This window comes from Pezoporus flaviventris, unplaced genomic scaffold (assembly GCF_033815535.1).
Source record: "Pezoporus flaviventris isolate CSIRO_AGI_PZ_B2104156 unplaced genomic scaffold, CSIRO_AGI_Pfla_v1 ptg000012l, whole genome shotgun sequence".
NCBI classification, from domain to species: domain Eukaryota; kingdom Metazoa; phylum Chordata; class Aves; order Psittaciformes; family Psittacidae; genus Pezoporus; species Pezoporus flaviventris.
The window spans coordinates 1400988-1422649 of NW_026892560.1; the positions used below are offsets into that span (position 1 = coordinate 1400988).

Here is a 21662-nt window from a genome sequence, read left to right on the forward strand (position 1 = left end):
AACTGAGGCACGGAAGGCTGAAATCTGGCCACAGAAGCTTTAAGGGGAGAAGTGGAGAGCTTGAAAAAGACCCGGAGCAGGGCTTCACCAGGACACAACCTGAATCTGTCTTCGCCCTAAAGACCTTGCTTTGCCACCTCAAACTCTATCTGCGCACCACCTCTCCGGTGCCTGCTCTGAGGCTTCCCGCAACGCGGCGCACAGAGTGTGAGCGTCCGGCCTCTGCTCCCACAGCCAAGGAGCCAGGACAGAAAGCTGCCACTGGCTATCCCCTACACAGGTCTGCTCAGCATATTGGTGGCACCATTCCAGGTGCCTCTGTGGGTAGGTGATGCCCAGCACCAGCTTTCCGTAGAGGCTCCTCAACTGTGGGAGCAGGGGCTGGATGCTTGTGCTCCATGTGCTATGATTGAGGATACTCAAGAGCACTCAACAAAAGGGCAGTTAAAAAAACAAAGAGGGCAAAGCGTGGCCAGACTGCTGTGTTGGTGGAACTGATCATGAGATCCCCAGCTGGAGGTGACGGGCAACAACCACCAGGCATGCCGCTCCCTTCACCAAACTACTGACATTTATAACACGACTCTTGCTTCCACCTCCTTGTCACTGCTCTGCTTTGGGTCTCCTAGCAGTAATGGTTTCAGCTAACAATCCAATACAGAACACAAGTGATAAAAAGCATTCTCAAAACTCTCCTTCCAGTAAAGAAAACATTCAGAGCGCAAAAACAAAAATAGCAAAATAGACCAATAAGCAACCCTAGAAAATCTAAACTCCTATAAATATAACACCTCCGAAAAGAAAACCTTACAGAGATACTTGTTAATGCACACACTGGGAAACCTTGACACATCCTGAAGCTCTTCACTCACCTGATTCCATTACAGCAAACATCAAAACGCAACAGCACAAAACTCCACAAGACTCCAAAGCCACAAAAGACAAAGCAAACCCACCTTGCTGAAGCCCAAGAGCTGAATGAGCTCCCTCTGCAACACTGTGCCTTTATACCCCAGGCAGTACCCACAACCCCTCCCTCAATGCCCTGGGGCAGGGGTGGGGCAAAGCAAAGGGCTTTGCTTTTGGGCTGATGTCTGTAGCCCAGAAGGGGGCCCAGAGAGAAAAGGGCTCTTCCATAGAGCAGACCCCAGTGTGCTTTCTCCAGGAGTACATCCCCAGCCCTGGGTGCCGAAGAGCAGGCACCAGAGAGGCCGTGCGTAGACGGAGTTTTAGGGGGCCAAGCGAGGGCAGGAGCTCCGTGTGTGCAGGTGATGCCTGCGGGAGAAACGCTGTTGGGTTCGCAGAACCAGGAAACCGCTCCGAGGAGCGCTCCCCGGAGGATGGAAACCGGGAGGGGAGCAGCGGTTTCGGAGCCCGCTGTTTCTGCGGCACCGAAAAGGTGAGCATGTGCTGCCACCGTGTGTCCAAACGGCGGTACTGCACGTGGGGAAGCGGAGGAACGGCGCCGGGAGACGCTCGGTGCTGCGATCACGTGGCCAGTATTCGGTACGGCACGGGGTGTAGAAAACAGGCTGCGCTTGTGGCGATGAACCAATCAGAGCGGCGGAAGGGCCGGGCTACGAGTGATTAACGGGAGCCTCAGCCAATGGCGACACGGAGGGGTTGCGGTATAGCTGAACGGAAGAGGGGCGGGGCTAATAGGGATTAACGGAAGCTACAGCCAATGGCGGCCTTGGGGGGGGGCAGACGCATAAACAGACCAGAAGAGGGGCGGGAATAAGTGTGATTAACGAGCTCTCCAGCCAATGGTGGCTGTGGGGAGGGAGGCCGCAAAACAGACTGGAAACGCGGTGGGGTACGAGAGATTGACAAGCACTCCAGCCAATGGTGGCCGTAGGGGGGCGGTGGCAAAAAAAACAGAAGCGAGGTTGGGCTAAGAGTGAATGACGGGAACTCCAGCCAATGAGTGCCGGGGGGGTGGGTGGCAAAACGGACCGGTAGTAGGGCGGGGCTAAGAGTGATTGACAAGCGTTCCTGCCAGTGACCGCCGCAAGGCGGGGGGGGGGGGGGGGGGGGGGGGGGGGGCAGGTGGCAAAACAGACCGGAAAACAGGCAGGCCTAAGAGTGACTGACGGTTGCTCCAGCCAATAACCGCCGGGGGGGGGATGGTGGCAAAGCAGACCGGAAACGGGCAGGGCTAGGAAAGATTGACAATCCCTCCAGCCAATGGCGACCGTGGGGAGGGGGGGGGGGGGGGGGCGGCAGGGCAGCAGCAAAACATAGCGGGAGATAAGCGGTGGTACGACTGACTGACGGGCGCTCTAGCCAATGGGCGCTGTGGGGGGGCGGCGGGCGGCTAGGCGGGACTAAGAGTGACTGACGGGCGCTCTAGCCAATGAGCGCTGTGGGGGTGCGGTGGGAAAAGAACCCGGATGCAAGGCGGGACTAAGAGTGACTGACGGGCGCTCTAGCCAATGGGCGCTGTGGGGGGACGGTAGGAAAAGAACCCGGATGCTAGGCGGGACTAAGAGTGACTGACGGGCGCTCTAGCCAATGGGCGCGGTGGGGGGGCGGTGGGCGGCTAGGCGGGACTAAGAGTGACTGACGGGCGCTCTAGCCAATGGGCGCGGTTGGGGGGCGGTGGGAAAAGAACCCGGATGCTAGGCGGGACTAAGAGTGACTGACGGGCGCTCTAGCCAATGGGCGCTATGGGGGGGCGGTGGGCGGCTAGGCGGGACTAAGAGTGACTGACGGGCGCTCTAGCCAATGGGCGCTGTGGGGGGGCGGTGGGAAAAGAACCCGGATGCTAGGCGGGACTAAGAGTGACTGACGGGCGCTCTAGCCAATGGGCGCTGTAGGGGGGCGGCGGGAAAAGAACCCGGATGCTAGGCGGGACTAAGAGTGACTGACGGGCGCGCTAGCCAATGGGCGCTGTGGGGGGGCTGTGTGCATCTAGGCGGGACTAAGAGTGACTGACGGGTGCTGTTTGGGGGGGCGGTGGGAAAAGAGCCCGGATGCTAGGCGGGTCTAAGAGTGACTGACGGGCGCTCTAGCCAGTGAGCGCTGTGGGGGGGCAGTGGGAAAAGAACCCGGATGCTAGGCGGGACTAAGAGTGACTGACGGGCGCGCTAGCCAATGGGCGCTATGGGGGGGCGGCGGGCGGCTAGGCGGGACTAAGAGTGACTGACGGGCGCTCTAGCCAATGGGCGCTGTGGGGGGGGCGGCGGGAAAAGAACCCGGGTGCTAGGCGGGACTAAGAGTGACTGACGGGCGCGCTAGCCAATGGGCGCTGTGGGGGGGGCGGCGGGAAAAGAACCCGGATGCTAGGCGGGACTAAGAGTGACTGACGGGCGCTCTAGCCAATGAGCGCTGTGGGGGCGCGGTGGGAAAAGAGCCCGGATGCTAAGCGGGACTAAGAGTGACTGACGGGCGCTCTAGCCAATGGGCGCTGTGGGGGGGCGGTGGGAAAAGAACCCGGATGCTAGGCGGGTCTAAGAGTGACTGACGGGAGCAATAGCAAATGGGCGCTGTGGGGCGGGCGGCGGGAAAATAAACCGGAAGCGACGTTGCTCTCCGAGTGAGGGCGGGGACTACGCGTGAGTGACAGGTTCCTTTTCCAATGGCGCCCGCGGGTTGCCTAAAATCGGTTCTCCTTGCCGCTCTGCGGCTCCTCCCCTGCAGTACCGAGTTTCGGCCACAGGATGGCAGCAGCTAGCGTTGCACTGAGCCACCTCTTTGCGCCCCCCCAAGGACCATCAACTGCAGTACCTGCTCTTGGGCACGTGATGGCAGCAGCGAGCTGTGTCTTGCGCCATGCCATGCCCCCCCCCCCCCCCCCCCCCCTCCCCGCAGTACCGAGGTTTGGACACGTGGTGGCAGCACACGCGGACTTTTCGGTACCAAAGTAACACGTTACAAATGGCCAAAGAAGGTATGGAAATGGCCCAAAATGGATTAAAACAATTAAGAAGTGGGTAAAAACCGTTTAGAAATGGGAAAAAATGGCTTAAAACGGGTTAGAAGTGGGCAAATAAGGGACAGAAATGGCTATAAATTGTTCAGAAACAGCCAAAAAAAAAAGCTTCAAATGGGTTACAAATGGGAAAGATGGGTTAGAAATACCAAAAATGGCTTAAAACTGGTAATAAATGGGCGAAAAATGGGATAGAATTGGCCATAAATTGTTCAGAAATAGACAAAAATGGCTTAAAATAGGTTAGAAATGGGGGAAATGGCTTAGAAACAGAAAAAAAAATGGCTTCAAACGGATAAGAAATGGGCAAAAATGTGCTTCAAGTGCCAAAAATTGGGTTAGAAATGAAGAAAAAAAAGTTTAGAAATGGCCAAAATGGCTTAAAACAGATTAGAACTGGACATAAAGGGGTTACAAACGGCTAAAATTAGCATGAATCGGGTTACAAGTGGCCAAAAATGGGTTAGAAATGGTCAAAAATGGCTTAAAACTGGGAACAAATGGGCAAAAATGGGTTAGAAAAAGAAAAAAGTGGGTTAAACCGAGTTAGAAATGGGCTAAAAAGAGGTGGAAATTAGAAAAAAAGGCTTTAAATGGGATAGAAGTGGACAAAATCAGGTCAGAAGCAGCAAAAAGAGTTTAGAAATAGCAAATAAAAGCTTACAACGTTTTAGAAGTGGGCATAAATGCGCTAGAAATAGCCAAAGACGGGTAAAAAATGGCTTACAATTTGGCAAAAAATGGGTTGGAAATGGCCAAAAGCAGTTTAGAAATACAAAAAAAAAAAAAACAAAACCCAAAACCACATTAAAATGGGATAAAAAAGGGAAAAATGTGTAAAAAAAAAAAAAAAAAAAAAAAAAGCCAAAATGGCTTAAAATGGGTTAGAAATTACCAAAAATGGCTTAAACTAGGTTAGAAATGGTCAAAAAATGGTTAGAAATGGCCAAAATTGGGTTAGAAATTGGCCAAATGGGCCAAATTAGAAATGGGAAAAAAAGCTTTTAAGTGGGTTAGAAATAGCCAAAAAATAGCTTAAACTGGTAAGCAATGGGCAAAAATGGGACAGAAATGGCCATAAATGGCTCCTTCTTTCCCTCCTTCCTTCAACCCTTCCTTTTTCCTTCCCTTCCTCCTTTCTTTCCCTCCCTTCCTCCAGGAGAGTGAACACAAGAGCAGAGGTTCTGAAGCGATCTAATGCAAGAGAAGGTAAGGGTACAATTGAATGCGGGGAAGTGAACAGAAGGGAAGAGAATCTAAGAGATTACTAGAGAAGAGCATCTAGGGGAAAAGAATATCAGGGAACATAAGAGATCTAACAGAATCTAACATCGTAAGATTAGAGAATTGAAGAGCATCTAAGAAGACAATACAGGGGAGAGAATATCACGGAATAGAAGAGAATCTAAGACTAGAAGAGTAGAGAAGAAAACCTAAGAGAAGCCAAGAGAGAAAAACTGAAGAGCATACAGGAAAAGGGAAGAGAAATTTAGAGAATCTAAGAAATGGAAGAGACTGTAAGAGTATACAAGCAAATAAAGTAGAAGGGAATCTAAGCGAATATGTAAGCAAATATAGAAGAGAGACGGGAGTAAGCGAAAACACTATACAGGGTAAGACAATAAAAGAGAAAATAAGAAAATGTAGGACTATAAAAAAAGGGAAGAGAATATAAAAGAGGGAAGAGACTCTCAGAGAGCAGAAGGGAAGGGAATATAAGAGAAAGGAACGTATGATGAGAGACTGCAAGAGAATCTAAGATAAGGGAAGAGAGCGTAAGGGAAGAGAAAAGAGAAGGGAACAGAAGAGAATATTAGAGAACATAAGGGAAGAGACTAGAAGAGACTAAGAGAATATAGGACAATAGAAGAGAGTAAAGAGAAGGGAATATAAGAACATGCAAAGGGACAGAAGAGAAGGGAGTAGAAGAGAACAGAGATTAGAAAAGACTAAGAGAATATATGGAAAGAGAACATAAAGGAATCTAAGAAAACAGAACGAGAAGGGAAGGGAAGAGACTGGAAGAAAATGGAAGAGACTAAGGGAATATAGGAGAAAAGAGTACAAGAGACAGGAAGGGAAGAGACTGTAAGAGAGTATTAGGGAAGACAAGACAGAAGAAACGTGCTCCTGGCCTGTTAACATCTTTATTTTTTCAGGACAACTATTTAGTTTCATTAAAAGCAGGAATCTTTAAATATACAGAGTCTTGTCTATCACGGAGTTCTGAACCCCTGCAGCAGTCATCAAGCTGTGAGAGGCAGCTGCACAGAGGGAATCCTTTCTCTAGCGCAAGCAGCTGAGCAGAGATCTGTTACAGCCACCCATCGGTGTCAGCTGTGCAGCCACACGAATGCCACCAACAGAGCAGATAAGCTCTGGCAGCAGGCACCGAACAGGAGGGGACGCTGCCCTGTGCACGGAAGGCAGAGGCACGTTCCCGACGCGCTTGCTGGGTGCGCGCCAAGTAGCGATTACAGAGTTTTCCATTCACGTCCCCGGTGGCCTTACCTCTTCCTCCCGTGCCACTTTGCCGTGCTTCACTGCAGCATCCAAGGACCTTGCCGCTGCACGGCTGGGCTCAGCAGCACTCTGCGTGCTGGGCAGCATGCATCACCTGCAGGGCTCTGTGATCACCAGGCTGCCGCAAAGGCAGCAGTAGAGAGGGGTCCCTCGGAAATGTGCTGTCTGCCTGCAGGCACCGCCCCGTCATGGCATCCTCTTGAGATCAGGGGCTACATACACATCTCTGTCCCTGAGAGTGGGGCCCGGGGCTGCCGGGAAAGCCCATCCGTGGAACAGGCTGTGTGCGTTCTGGTCTGTAAGCCCCCCCATCGCTATGGTACAGCTGATGTCTTGTCACTGTCAAACGTTTACCAGGTAATACCCCTTAGTGAACTAGAAACTTGCACTAACGCCGCATGCCTGGCAGGCTAGGAAAGGTAGATACATTTGGGGTTATGCACACGAAAGCTCTACATCCTGCTGTGGTTCAAGTGCCATTGTTCTTGTCGGTAAAGGGAAGAGCAGCCTCAGGCCTCCTGCTGGGCTCAGGGGTCCATCAGCTGCACCAGAGGAGCTTTGCTTTCAAGATGCGATACTTGCTATGCTGGTAAGTGACCAGGTCAAACAAGCTGAAATAACAGTGAATATGCCCAGAGCTTGGTGTTACTCGCGTTGGTACTGGTACTGGCGGTAGCAAACGTTTACTGTGAACCACATGCTGAACAGACATGCTCAGCATTTCAAATAAGCCAGTTTCCCCCTCCCTGGCTGCATTAAAATATGTTCCCCCAGATGAATTTAACCTCGTGGCAGCAAAGCACTTTAGCTCAAGGTACCAAAGAGGAGCTTCAGCAAGGGCACAGTCCCACCGGACACACCAAAGAGTGCGAGGACGAGCAGCCCTTCCGTAAGAAAGAAGGAGAACTGTGGCTTTGGGGTTTTGAAGAGACCCTCAGCAGCTGTAGGGAAAGGCCTGCATTCCCTGGGGTTCTAACCATAGGATCACAGAACGGTTTTGGCTGGAAGGAACCTTTAAAGGTCTTCCAGTCCAGCCTCCCCTGCAATGAGCAGGGACATCTTCAACTAGATCAGGGTGCTCAGAACCACATCCAGCCTGGCCTTGAGTGTCTCCAGGGATGGTGCATCCACCACCTCTCCAGGCAACCTGTGCCAGTCCTTTACCCCCTCATTACAGAAAAATAACAGGGCTGACCTGCAGTTCCTGGTCCTCCCTCCAGCCCTTGCCTTCTCCTCAGCAGTGCAGCTCTTCTGCTGCAGAGCTGGGATCCCTCTCAGGAAAATCAGCTCTTAGCCCTGAAACTGCCCCACGAGTCTCTGCCCACACCAGCAGATCAGGACGGCAAAGCTTTGTCAAGTCGCCTACATCGCCTAGACAGAAGGCATCGTAAACAAGGACAACACACTGTGAGTTCTGTGGTGGACCCCCATTGGGTTGGAGAGACTGCATGGGCACTAATTCAACAAAGACAACACCAAGAGCCTTAAACTCTGCTGGTAGTACCCAAATGTCAAGAGGAAACCGGGGACCTGCATCGTTACAACATCCAACAGCACGATTAGAAAAATAGTGGGAATTCCCCCTAGAGCTGCTGCAAAACAGCCTGCAAGCAAAGCAATTGCTGTTTAGGAAAAAGCAATGCAATGATCTCAACCCAGGAAAGCAAATCAAACTGAGATTTCCTGTGACAACGTTTTCGATCCCACGAATGTAATTGACTGGAAGGGAAAAAACTTCTTGAATTAAGCACGTAAACAAGTTGAACAAAACAACCTCTTCCTTGTTCAAGCAGATGATGTGCTTCTGCTCTGATTTACTGGCCCCGGGTATTTCTACAGGAGGATCTAGATCTGTCCAGCTGTTAAAGTGTCACTCCGCATGCATGCCAGCGTAAGAGGAAACAAAGTCCTGCATCCAGATCTTGAGCTCCAACTCAAGAGGGATGTGGATGTGGAGGCAGGCAGAGAGAGGTGGGCTTGTTCAGCCTGGAGAAGAGAAGGCTCCTTAAGGGGAGACCTTAGAGCAGCTCCAGTGCCTAAAGGGGCTACAAGAAACCTGGAGAGGGGCTCTTTGGACAAGGGCCTGTAGGGACAGGCCAATGGGGAATGGCTTTAACCTGACAGAGGGGGGACTGAGACGAGCTCTCAGTCGGAAGCTCTTCCCTGCGAGGATGCTGAGGCGCTAGCACAGGGTGCCCAGAGAAGCTGTGGCTGCCCCATCCCTGGCAGTGTTCAAGGCCAGGTGGGACACAGGGGCTTGGAGCAAGCTGCTCTAGTGTGATGTTGTCTCCGCCCGCCCGTGGCAGGGGTTGGACGTGGATGAGCTTTAAGGTCCCTTCCAACATGAACCGTTCCATGATTCTATAAAATGCAGAAATGGGGAGGATAACTACAGGCAAATTACAGACCAATTGGTGAAAGCAGAGGGTGGATAAATCCATCCCTTGCAGACCCAAACTTGCTAAAGGAAAAGAGCGGGGTGGAAGGAGGTAGGCAAGAGGGATGAAAAACAGCAACCAAGACAGGAAAAGGCAAAAATGGGTTAGAAATGGCAAGAAATTGGGAAGAACTGGACAAAAAGGGTTTGGAAATGGCCAAAATGGTTTTAAAATAATTAGAACTGGGCAAAAAAGGGTTAGAAATAGCCCAAACCAATTTAGAAACAGCTAAGAAAAACATGAAACAGGCTAGAAATGGCCATAAATTTTTTTAGCAAGAGGCACACAGGAGTTAAAATGGGTTACCAAAGGACAAAAATGGCAAAAAAGGCTTAAAACAGGTAAGAAATGGGCAAAAATAAGACAGAATCGGCCATAAATTGTTTAGAAATAGCCAAAAAAGACTTGCAAAGGGTTAGCAACAGCAGAAAATACGTTATCAATGGGCAAAAATGAGTTAAACCAAGGTAGGAAAGGGCAAAAATGAGTTGGAAAGGGCAAAGATGAGTTAGAAATGGAAAGAAATTGGTAAGAACTGGACAAAAGTGGTTCGGAGTCAGCCAAAATGGCTTAAAAACTGTTAGAATTGGGCAAAAAAGGGTTAGAAATAGCTCAAACCAGTTTAGAAATTGCTAAGAAAAGCTTTAAACAAGCTAGAAATGGCCACAAATCGTTCAGAAATAGCCAAAAATGGCTTAAAACTTGTAAGAAATGGACAAAAATAAGATAGAAATGGTCATAAATTGTTTAGAAAGAGTAAAAAATGCTTAAAATGGGGTACAAATGGGCAAGAATGGATTAGAAATAGCCAAAAAAGGCTTAAAACTGGTAAGAACTTGGCAAAAATAGAATAGAAAGGGCCATAAATATTTTAGAAATAGCCAAAAAAGACTTAAAATGGGATAGAAATGGGCAAAAATTGGCCTTCCATGGAGGGGGATGGCTACTGCCCAGTTCTCCCCAGTCTATGATGGGGGAAAGCAGGACACACGCCACAGTACTGCTGACCTCATACGTTGAGGCCCAGACTGTTCCTGGTCCTCCAGCAGCAGCAAGATGCTGTTATACAGCCATCTCCATCCTTTTCTCACAGCTGCACGCTGCTGCCTAGCTCCTCTGATGCTGCAGCCACCTTATCTACCCCACCGTAAAGCATTTCCAGCAGCCACAGGATATGCTAGCTTGTCAGACTGCATCTTTTTAAAGATATTTTGTGCTCAGCCATACCCCATCTGTGCTACATGGCCTGCTTTAAACTCTCTGCTCATTTCCTCCCTCCTCCCACCAGTCTCTGATCTGCCTGGAGCACTTCTGAGCCCCAATGCTGGGAACTGCATTCGGGCCACATCTCCAGCTCTAAGGGTGGTGTCAGCCACAGCCCTTTCATGCAGCAGAGCACACCAGCCTGGTTTGCCTGCCTTGTCCTCCAGCACAGAGGCTGCTGCTGGCATTGCAGACCAGAGCTGATGAAAGCAATCTGAGCATCAGCCATGCCAGCAAAGACATCTGCCTGATGCAGTTAATGAGCATAACAATGCGGCAGCTTCAGCCTTTGATGTAAGCTATTTCCCTACTGCTACTTACTGTAGTGCAGAGAGGCTTTCCTCAGGTGACAGCAGCTTCCTTCCAGGGTGGAGGCAGTGAGCAGCAAGCCCCTGTTGGGAAACCCAGGGCTGAGCACACAAGAACTGGAGAGAGCTCTGTGCACGACCCACGTTAGTGCTTGTGAGTGCCTAAGACACTTACATATCGCCCAGCAGTTGAGTTATTTGTGTGTTTATCAGTCACTGAAGTCTGATTTTGCAGCAAGTGCTCTCAGCAAATGACCACAAGGAGGTCCGAGTTGCTTGGAGAGGCAAATAACTGCTTAACCAAGCCTGTTCAGTCATGGTGTTCCTCCCTATATCTCTGAAAGCTGTAGGGTTTCACCATTGCAGTTTCCTGTAGGAATGGCAAAAAAACACATACTTCAAATTCAGAAGTTAAATTCCTTCCAAAGTGCATTTAGGTGCAAGCAGAAATTCAGTGACGTACACACAGAATCACCAGTTCAGAGAACTGTTCCTTCTGCAGGCCACATAGAGCCACTGTGCACAGGATGGGCTCTGACAAAAGCTGATTTCCATCAGCCCATGAACTCACACTCTTCACATAACCAGTTTTCTTGCAGAACATCCTGCAGCCAGTGTGACACAGACTCAGTAGCTACTACTTACATCTGACAGACTTGGCAGGGTGACAGAATGCCTGCCTTGAGCAGGAGCCATCTCACGCAGCCCTTAATGGCAAGTTCCTTGTTTTGCACTGGTGTTCCCTCTTTCAGGCATGAGTGTCTGCTTTACATCCACAGAATGGAACTCTCTCCTGGAATGCACGGGCTTACAATCAGGTTAATCCTTGCACCCCCTCATTGCCCTCACAAGGAGTGGACGGCTACATGCCTCACTCACTCACTTAGGGTTTCAAGCATGCCTTTGGGATGCAGGAACTTGGATTCATCTCTCTTCCTCAGCTTTGAGCAGGAGCTCCAGGTTTGCAAGGCAGCCCGAAGGCTCAGAAACCTGCCCAGTTAGAGCCAGAGCACGAGCATGTCCACCAAGTGACATCTGCTATGCCCCTCCAGGCCTTCACACCGCTCCTCTGTCTCCCAAGCCAGCAGACCTGCTAGAAGAGCTTTTGCTCATGGGTTGTGCTGGGCTTTAGGTTTGGTTGCTGCAATCCCTGCCTAGCTCATAACCAAGCTAAGGGTAACCTTACCTCATTTGCACAGTCTGGCCTAAGGAATCCCATTGTCACAGGATGCCCTCACTGTCTATGGGGGCTCTTCTCACTGCTATTCCACCCCTCCATTCAAGATGCCACTATTTAATACAGACTGCCTGCCGTGTCCTATTGGAAGTGTACTTGGAGATATTTACTCCTAAACTGAGTAAATGTACACAAAGCTTGACAGAGGATGCATCCAGTTAGAGGCTGAGGCGGCCAGCTTTGTAGACTCAAATGCACATTTGTGATGGGCAAAGTAAATAGGTACTTAAATACCTTATTTTCTACGGGATATGCATCTATCAAGAGGTAGGAGGAAAGTCTTACTGTGTCTTCTCCTATTTCAGGTCTCAGAACATCACACAACTTCTGCACAACAGGACAATGAATGTGTCCAGCAACTGCAGTATCAGAAGTCCAGAACTTTATCACCGTGTCTGTCTCTTTGAACTTGCTCTGTATAAGGTCCTTTTCTTTATTGGAGGTCTATTTAATGTCCTTGCCCTCTGGGTGTTATTTTGCAAGATAAAGGAGTGGACAGAAACGAGGGTGTATGTAATCAACTTAGTCTTTGCAGACTGCTTTGCCATCTGCACCTTGCCTTTCAGGGCTTATTTGCTCTGGAATAAGTCAGCCCGGGATGTACTCTGCCAGTTTACAGAGACAACGTATTTCATCAACATGTCAGTGAGTACCTACATAATTACATTTATCTCCACTGACCGATACATTGCCATAAAACACCCCTTGAAAGCCAGGGCCTTCAGGTCTCCACCAAAGGCAGCCCTTCTCTGTGGGCTTCTGTGGGTTTCTGGGATAATCGGTGCCACTGCACAGATTCGGCAGAGCCAGTCCACCCTGTGCTTCCAGAAGGATACCACCGTGCCTGCTGCTCTGAGCCTGCTTTCCATGTTCTTCATTTTTATTCTTCCATTAGCAACCTTGACTTTTTGCTCCACAGAAGCGATCAGGAGCCTTAAGAGATGCCTGAACACCAATTCACCAGAGGAGAAACCAATCCAGAAAGCTGTTCACATTCTTTATGCAAACCTGATTGTATTTCTAGTCTGTTTTCTGCCAGTCTTCTTTGGGTTACTTGCCAGGTTCGTAACGGATAGCATTGGAGCTACCTGTTTCATGCTCCATGTTATGAAGAACATCTCCCCCATGACAAGGTGTGCTGCCACATCTAACTGCTGCCTGGATAGTGTCTGCCACTACTTTGTGACCAAGGAGTTCCATGAAGCCCTTCTACCCTCCAAAACCAGCAGTGAAAAAACAGATCAACTCCATCCCTTGCAGACACACACTTGCTAAAGGAAAGAGTGGGGTGGAAGTAGGGAGGCAAGAGGGATGAAAAACAGCAACCCCCGCAAAAAAAACATCTCTGCAACATCAGGATAAGACATCTTCAATGTTACTGGGCTAACTGTCGCTCTTTCTCTCTGGAGAGACCACACAGTCAGAGAATAGCCTGGGTTGGAAAGGGCCTACAAAGCTCATCTAGCCCCCCATCCCAGCCACCAGATCAAGTCACAACATAAACAAGGTGTTGCACAGTGTAGGTGTTAAGAGCCACCAGCGCTGCTGAAGTTTTGAGGCAGAGGAAATGGAACCTTCTACAGTACTTGCAATGATCGTAGGTGCAGGCGTACCTGCTAAAAAGGGGCAACCCTCTCCAAAGGGTCTGATATTAACTTGAATTTTGTCCTTCTGTCCTCAGTGACTTGACTCCAGCTTTGACTATGGTCTTAGATCATTGTATCGCAGTTTCGAGAGGAAGAGCCATGTGGGATGGAAAACAGATGCTAAGGCCACTGTTTCCACCATGCACTTATTGGTACATAACATGCAATTAAACACAGGAAACTGAGCACCCACACAGCAGTACACAAATCCACTTCTGGTGCTGCTATACAGAGGGTCACTTAAAACCAAGAAAAAAAACCATGTACTACAATGCCAAACCTAATACATCCGTGCTGCTCACACCAAACTATACACTGGGAGCTTCCTGCCAGCCTGTATCATTTCAAACCTGCAGCTATTACCAGGACACAGCTATTGCTGTGCATGGAGTAAAGACAGTGGCCTGAGATTATTGCCCCATTCCTGCCCATTAACATTTGTACCAGCTTGTGGCAACACCCTGGCATTTGTGAGACTAAAACCATTGTGGGTATAAATAAAGCCATTACTGCATGGAAAAACAGAGCCCGGCAAAGCACTGTAGACCCCAGAACAGAATTTTTCGTTCTGCCTATCAGACATAAATCTGGGCAGATCTGATATTCCTGCAGATGGATCCTGGACCACGCATCGATGTACACGGCTGGCTTTCTGACTACAAATCTCCCCTCTAATACCTGTGCTTGCTGACTATGCACCACATATCCTCCAACCCCACAGGGAAGTGACAACAGAGCAGCTCAAAACAGTTAAGCCACAAATGGAAATCTTGGGCACTAGAAGGAAGTGCCCCCCAGAGTCAGATGGGAAACATTAGAGAGTTGTTGAAATCATGTGATAGCTGTATCTCCTTTGGCTTCATGGGCCTTGACTCTGAGCCTCTTCTGACTTGTCAACACCTAAAACATTCTTCCAGGGAATGCAAATCCATATTGTGCTCATTTAAACCTACAGACAACTAAGTTTCTTGGTGACAGCTTACAAACAGTTCCCCTAAAAGTGCCCTGTCACCTTCTAGTGTCTGCAGGTCACACGCTGAAGACACTGGCTGAAGACACCAGCCAAACAACATAGGAAACAACCACTCCCATCACAGAAAACACTCCTCACCCGAACATTAGATCTGACTGCTTTGTGTCAATACCTTGGCACAGGACCCAGTATGATGGAAGCTCAGCAGAGAAACGGATGAAACCATTCAGGTCACTCGGTTGATCATTTCTGTCCCAGTTTTCTTCTACGGGTTATCCAACGCTCTGACATTAATGGTCTTTCACTGCAAGCAGAGCACACGTCACCAACTTAATCACAGCACACACTGCTTGGTCCTCATTCTGCCTTTTAAAGTCTCTTTTCAAAGAGAGCGAAAGAAACCAGACACAAATTGGGCCTGAACTTAAAAATCATCCATTGCTTAAGGCGGTGCGTGAGTGTTGTCACCCTCGTAGCTGTCAGCAAACACACTGCTATTAACTACCCTTGGAAAGCAAAAGGCTTAGGGTCCCTCTTAGCCCGTTCTCCTTTATGGTGTGCTGTCAATGCTCACGACAGGCAACACTTACATGTCCAGGCAAGAGGTGGTCAGCAAGGAAGGCATCTTCTGCTTTCACAAACAGCACAGAGAGCCTTCAAAAATGCTCTTTCCTGTAGGATCCCCTTCTGGGCTTCTGCATCTCACTGGTTACAATGAATGCCTGTCCCAAACAGATGACCACGAAAATGTTCATTCCTTTGTAGAGAGATGAAGGTTGAGCCGTATCAACCTGCTCTCCTACTGTTAACTCAGAAAGCAAACGACTTACTTGTTCTGCAACCCCTGTCACGTTCCTGGTTTCTGCCTGTTGACGTGGGGCACCTTGTCCTATTTCCAGTGAGCTTCCACCAACAAGCAGCCTAAGAAAAGCAAAATCAGTCCCTGGAAATGCAAGAGAAGCATTGAAACCAAGCTCTATGCTGAGTATACTCTAATAACAAGGAATTAATCTCAAAGGCTGGTTTGTAACGCACAGACAGACAATGCAGAATCACTTCTGAAGCTACTTTAAGACAACCTGGAAAGCGGGAAGGGGAAATAAGATTGCCCAAGACAAACTCCCTCTCCCCAGCTGTGGTGGAGAAACAGAGAGGGCTGGAGCTGGTGTATTTTCAAAGGCTCATTTTCATACTGGCCCCATTAGGCATGTTTTGTACACTTAAGGCTTGTCCCAGCCTTTGCCAGTTCTCCCTGTTGTCTGTTGTGGTTGCCAGTTCTCCCTGTTGTTCTGTTCCTCCTTGCGTCCAAATCACAAAGCTGCCCCAGGTATTAGCTGCAGCACATTCCCTCACCTCTGAAGAGGTCTCCTGGCATGATTCCTGCAGCAGCATTGTTTTCAAAGCTAGCCAAGACCTGCAGATGCACACAGATGCTGCAAGCACTGTCCTAGTGTTTGCTTGCTCAGGATGCTTTCGAGCCTCAGGAACCTGCACCCATGGAGCCATGCTCCCCTTGCAGGGAAAAAACAAGACACCTCAGACCTCCCAGGTCTTTTCTGTCCATGAACAATTGCACCTGGAATATACTTCTGCATTAACTCCTCCAAAACAGGAGGGCAAACAGCAACACTGACCTTAGCGCCAGGGCGATCAAATCACTCCCTAGACTGGACACAGCTCTCCTCTTTATTTCACATGGCTGCTGATCCCATTTCCTGCCACGGCATCGCTGAGCCTGGAACTGTGGCAGAAGCCGTAACGCTGCTGAGACACAAACCAGCTTTCTCAATCCTTGAAAGGCAACATGCAGACCCCTGACTCTGGTTCTTGCTGCGGACCACTAAATGCTACCACCAAGGGCATCATTCAGTGGCAGCTGAAACTAGTAAGAGATGTACTAATGATCGCTCTGATCACTCATGAGAAATGATGCGGAGACAGCTCAGGAATGAAGAAGAGGACAGGTGTCCTTTTGAGGCGTATCTCCAAAAGCATTCTGAGCTGCAAGGATGCTGGCTGCCTTCTCCTGAGCACCACTATAAGGGGAAAGGATAAGAGCTGGGTTTAGGCATCCCTTTTCCATTATCACCTGGTTGTAACAGCTCACGTAACTCCTAGCTGCAGGATCTGAGTCTGGCTCAAAACAGAGGCCCGAGCATTTTCCCCTGCTGTTGAGATTGCTCTGGAACCTCAAAAGGCCCCAGCTCTGCTCCACTTCAGGGCTGCACAGAACATGCCAAAGCACTAGAGTGAAACCGGACCTGAGCTCAACTCGAAGCCAAACAAGGGGGATGGAGGAGGAAGGAAACACAAACTGGGGTTAAATGAAAGGGAGGGAGGAAAGAAACAGGAGTGAGGCAAACTAAGCATGAGTGTCAGTTCTGGTACTTTTGAAATGCCTTCAGCTCCACTGAAATAACTAGTACTCATGTTCGCACTCTGGTCACTTCCGTGGCAGCAGGACAGGAAGCAGGGACTTATTTAAACAAGAAATGTCTTTTTTTCAGTGGAATTCCCATTCAGCTGCAGAGGGCTCAGAAGAACAATTCTCACAGACATGGTGGTGGTGTGAGGGCTGGAGCAGCTCTGCTCTGGAGCCAGACAGAGAGAGAGATGGGCTGGGTCAGCCTGGAGAAGAGAAGGCTCCTTAAGGGGAGACCTTAGAGCAGCTCCAGTGCCTAAAGGGGCTCCAGGAAACCTGGAGAGGGGCTTTGGACAAGGGCCTGCAGGGATAGAACAAGGGGAATGGCTTTAAGCCGGCCGAGGAGAGACTGAGATTAGAAGAAATTCTTCCCTGTGAGGGTGCTGAGGCGCTGGCACAGGGTGCCCAGAGAAGCTGTGGCTGCCCCATCCCTGGCAGTGCTCAAGGCCAGGTTGGACACAGGGGCTTGGAGCAAGCTGCTCTACTGAAAGGTGTCCCTGCCTGAGGCAGGGGGTTGGACCTGGATGAGCTTTAAGGCCCCTCCCAACCCAAACCATTTCAGATCAGGACATTTTTCCATCCCCGGTGATAAGCAGGAAGGTGCTAAGTCCCCAGCTCCCCCTCCCTCTCTGGGGGTGGGCACTCACTGCAGGGGCAGCGCTCTCCAGCTCACGGGGCAATTCTCCTGTCCTGGGTTCAGCAGTAGCAGTCATTTTTTCTCCTTCTTGGTAGCTGGTGCAGTGCAGTGTTTTGACTTTCAGCTCGGGAACAGAGCTGATAACAAGGATGTTTTGGTTTGGCCAAGGACTTTGTGAGCCTCATGCTCTGCCAGGGAGGAGGGGAAGCCAGGAGGAAGCAGAGACAGGATACCTGACCCAAACTGACCAAAGAGGTATTCCATACCACACGTCATGCCCAGGAGGTAACTGGGAGTTAGCCAGAAGGGCTGGGGGACTGCAGGGTTGGAGGAGGTATCGGTCGGAGCTTGGTCGGGCTTGGGGGGCGAGTTATCGGTCAGCTGGTGCTGAGGTGTTGTATTCTCTTCCCTTGTTATTTCCTTTATCATTATTATCATTGATGGTAGCAGTAGTGATCTGTGTTATACCTTAGTTACTAAACTGTTCTTATCTCAACCCGTGGGAGTTGCATTCTTTTTGATTCTCCTCTCCGTCCCTCCGGGAGCAGGGGGAGGGCACGAAAGGGGGGGAAGTGAGTGAACGAATTACCTGACTGGGTTTAAACCACGACATCTCCTTTCGGAGACAGCCTCCTGGGAGGATGCAGCCATTTCATCCTGTTTCAGGGGAGCACCTCTCCATGTGCTATCACTGCAACCGGCCACAAACTTCCCCTTTGTTGGGGGAAGAGAGGGAAACCGATGTGTTTGACTGCTGGAAAAGCTTTGGGGTGTGAGGAGAAAGATCCTGCACACAGAAAACAAACATCAAATAGCTGTGGGAGGGCCTGGCAACCTGTTTCTATGGGCTCTCCATGGGTCGCAGTGATACAGAGGGTTGACCATTGTACAGGGGGGTTGTACAGGGGGGTAGTACAGGGGGGTTGTACAAGGGGGTTGTACAGGGGGGTTGTACAAGGGGGTTAGAGGAATTTGTTTAAACAAAAGGACTATCTGTTGTAAATGCCTGCTAAGCAGAACAGAAACCTCCGGTCCTGTTAATAAGCAGACGCCTGAATCTACTGATAAAGGGGAGAAGCAGAGGATTTACGGCTGGGACACTGATCAAACTCTATTGATAAAGGGGAGAAGTAGAGGATTTACGGCTGGGACACTGACCAAACTCTAAGGCCACACGTAAAGACTAAAAAAGATGAAAAGTGCAAGAAGAGGAAGACTCATTTACTTCATCTTGAAGACCCCTACCCAGAGGAGGAAGACTCATTTACTTCATCTTGAGACCCCTGCCCATGACCAGAGGGGGCACTGCGCAGGCGCAGAGGACCTTCTGGCTCATTATAATAGGAAGCGGGGATAGGACATGAATATGTATAGGCGTATTGTGCAACCTTATGAATATATATAACTTTAGAGAATAAATGTAGAGGGAAACAACACTGAGGTACGCATGACTTTGAGGAATTATCCCCGTGCGTCTCAGCGCTGAATAAAAAGCATACCTACTTTACAACTTTTAACGAGTTGTGGAGTCAATCCGCGCATCAGCAGCACCCCCCAGTGTCCGTCTCCCCCCCCCATCTCCGTACCTCGAAGGCCAGGGTGGTGGAGGCAGGAGGTAGATGCCGCGTCTGTGCAGCAGCTCCCGGAGGAGGGGGGCGGCGATGCCAGAGCGGGAGGTGCCCGGCCGGGTCCCGAGGCGCTGCGAGCCCCGGAAGAAGGGAACGGGACGGAGCAGAGCATCCGCCCGCACCACGCTCGCCAGCGCCATCTTGGGACGAAAAATGGCGACGTCGGAGGCACGGTGGGTCGTTCAAACGTTACACACCCCCCAAATGCTTTATGCGGTAAAAGTGATGGAATTCCCTCTTTTCCATTGCTTCGTGAGGTAAAAGTGACGGAATTCCCTTTTTCCCAGCACATCCTAAGGCAAAAGTGAGGGAATACCCGCTTCTGCCCGAAGGGAGGCGAGCGGAGACGAAGCCTCCCGAAGGGGACGGAGCCGAGCGGAGCCGAAGCCTTCCGAAGGGGTCGGAGGGTCAGCGTCGGCCAGTTCCTGTCCGCCTCTCCGTTAGCTACAGCCCGCTGCTGAGGGGCCGCTTTCCCGCCTAGAGACCGGCGGCCAATCAGCGGTGTCCTTTCGTGTGAGGGAGCGATGGCGGGAGCCGGGAAGGAAGGAGGAGAAGGCAGCGAGGGCTGAAACGCGGTTTTATTTTCTGTATATGCGCGGTTATGAAGATTAGCGGGGTTTAGGTCGGCGGGGGGAACGTCCAGGAGTTGCTGGGCGAAGGTTTGTTCCGGCTTTGGTGGGCGGGAAGATGGGGGTGATGAGGGAGGAAAGTGGTTTAAATGGGAGAGATGATGGAGAAGGGGGGAGAATGGCTGTTAGGGGGGAGAGATGGTGTGAAGGGGGGGGGATAATGGCAGTTAAATGGGATAGATGATGAGAAAGGGGTGGGTAGTGGGATACGGGATAGAAGAAGGGAGGGGAATGGTGGTGGTGGGTGAAACAAAATGTCGACGGTGGGGAAAAGCAGACGGCGCATAGGGGGACAAGATGAGGAATGGGGTGGTGCAGCACACGGTGGGTGAGGACATGTTCTCCGTCGCCACGTCCCAGACTCCATCCCTCTAATATGGAATATCGGGTGGTGGCCACCAGGTGGTGATGTTGGACACTTGTACTTGCAGGACCAGACTGCTGTTGTGGGCTCCATCGTGGAGCCCCAGCTCCTGCTTCAGCGCCGGCGTCACCCGGTGCTGCTGCACCTCTGTGGGGGTGGAGATGATGAGGAGGATGATGAGGAAGAGCCCGTGGGTCAGGATGAAGATAGATTAACCTTCACCCTGCCGAAACCTCTGCGCATCGAAGGCGGGCACCAGCTCCCTGCGCGGCAGTGGCAGCCCCAAGGTGTGTGGTGCTCAGCAGCGAACCTCCAGCGTTCCTGTCGTCATTGCCATCATCCCGGATTCATCCCGGAGGCGCAGGAAATCTCTCAGTGGGTGATGGCCGGTAGCACCCTGGGGTGCAGCCCAGCAGCAGCCGCCCCACAGTGCCAGTGAGGTCCAGAGGCTGCAGCAGCACCTGAGGCAGCGGCTGCCGGTGCTGATCCCAGCGACATTCCCAGTATTCCTGGCCCTCCATGCCCGGCAGCCCATACTCCCCAGGGGACAGGCGGCCCACCCAACACAGCGAGCCACGTAGGGACCCCGAAGTACCCCCTAGGGCCCCCACAGCCCATAAGTACCCCAACACCAGTTGACTCTTTGATGCACTTTCACTTTTATTTCATTTGATTTGCATTTCATTCAGGTTTATTCAGTTTTATTCTTTTTTTTTTTACTTTTTAATCGCTTTATTGACATTTTATTGACTTTTTTCTTCAGTTTTCTTTCAGTTTTGATTCAGTTTTCTTCTGATTTAGTCACTTTCAGTAACTTTTTTTTCCAGTTAACCCGGAGCAACCCGTGGACATCCCGTAGACCCCAGTAGATCCCCTATAGCGACCTCAGAGACTCCCTGCAGACATCCCATAGGGTCCCAGAGCGACCCATAGACACGCCACAGCAACTCTTAGCACACCGTGGACATGTCACAGTGCCCTACAGTGACCCCCAGGCACCACATAGTGACCTGTAGACACCCAGAGCAACCCTTACAGAGCCCATAGCCACCCGCATATGGCCCCATGACTGCCGTTGTGACTTACGGTGTCGTGATGTCACTAGGACTGGGATGACATCATCATCAACCCCCATGGCACCCCACAGGGCCCCCGCTCCCCACGTGCCCCCCATATGTACCCCAGGGTTTTCATGTGCATTCATTTTTATGAAATTTCATTCACTTCTATTTGACATTCATTCAGGCTTATTCACTTCTATTCCTTTGTGTTTACTTTACTTTTTATAATCACTTTATTCACTTTGCTTTTTACTGACTTTATGCAGTTTTAGTCAGCTTTATTTGCTGTGTGTTCATTTTTGTTCTCCAGATTTATTTACTTTGTAGTCCTTTTTAGTAACTCGGTGTTGGGTTTTGGGTGTTTTTTTTTTTTTAGATGCCCCATAGCGCCACAGAGAAACCCATGGACGCTGCATAGAGCCCCATACACCCTATAGGCATCCCATGGGCATGTATGGCAACCAATAGACACCCAACAGCAATCCATGGACCCTTCACAGAGACCCATATGGACCTTGTGACCCAGGGATGCCTGAAACAACCCCCAGTGACACAAAGAGACCCCAGAGTGACCCCCCCCACTGCCCCATGGCTGCCTG

General features: G+C 50.4%; 1 protein-coding gene across 1 annotated transcript; it reads left to right on the forward strand.

Annotated features, from left to right (window-relative positions):
- The first annotated feature begins 12045 nt into the window (after positions 1–12045).
- On the forward strand, positions 12046–12978 carry LOC133268065 (G-protein coupled receptor 35-like). The gene has a single exon (XM_061450914.1). The coding sequence runs from the start codon at positions 12046–12048 to the stop codon at positions 12976–12978; it is 933 nt and encodes a 310-aa protein (XP_061306898.1).
- The last annotated feature ends 8684 nt before the right edge of the window (positions 12979–21662 follow it).

Excerpts from the sequence above, each read along its gene's own strand:
- LOC133268065 (XM_061450914.1), top strand. The coding sequence starts at position 12,046 with ATGAATGTGTCCAGCAACTGCAGTATCAGAAGTCCAGAACTTTATCAC.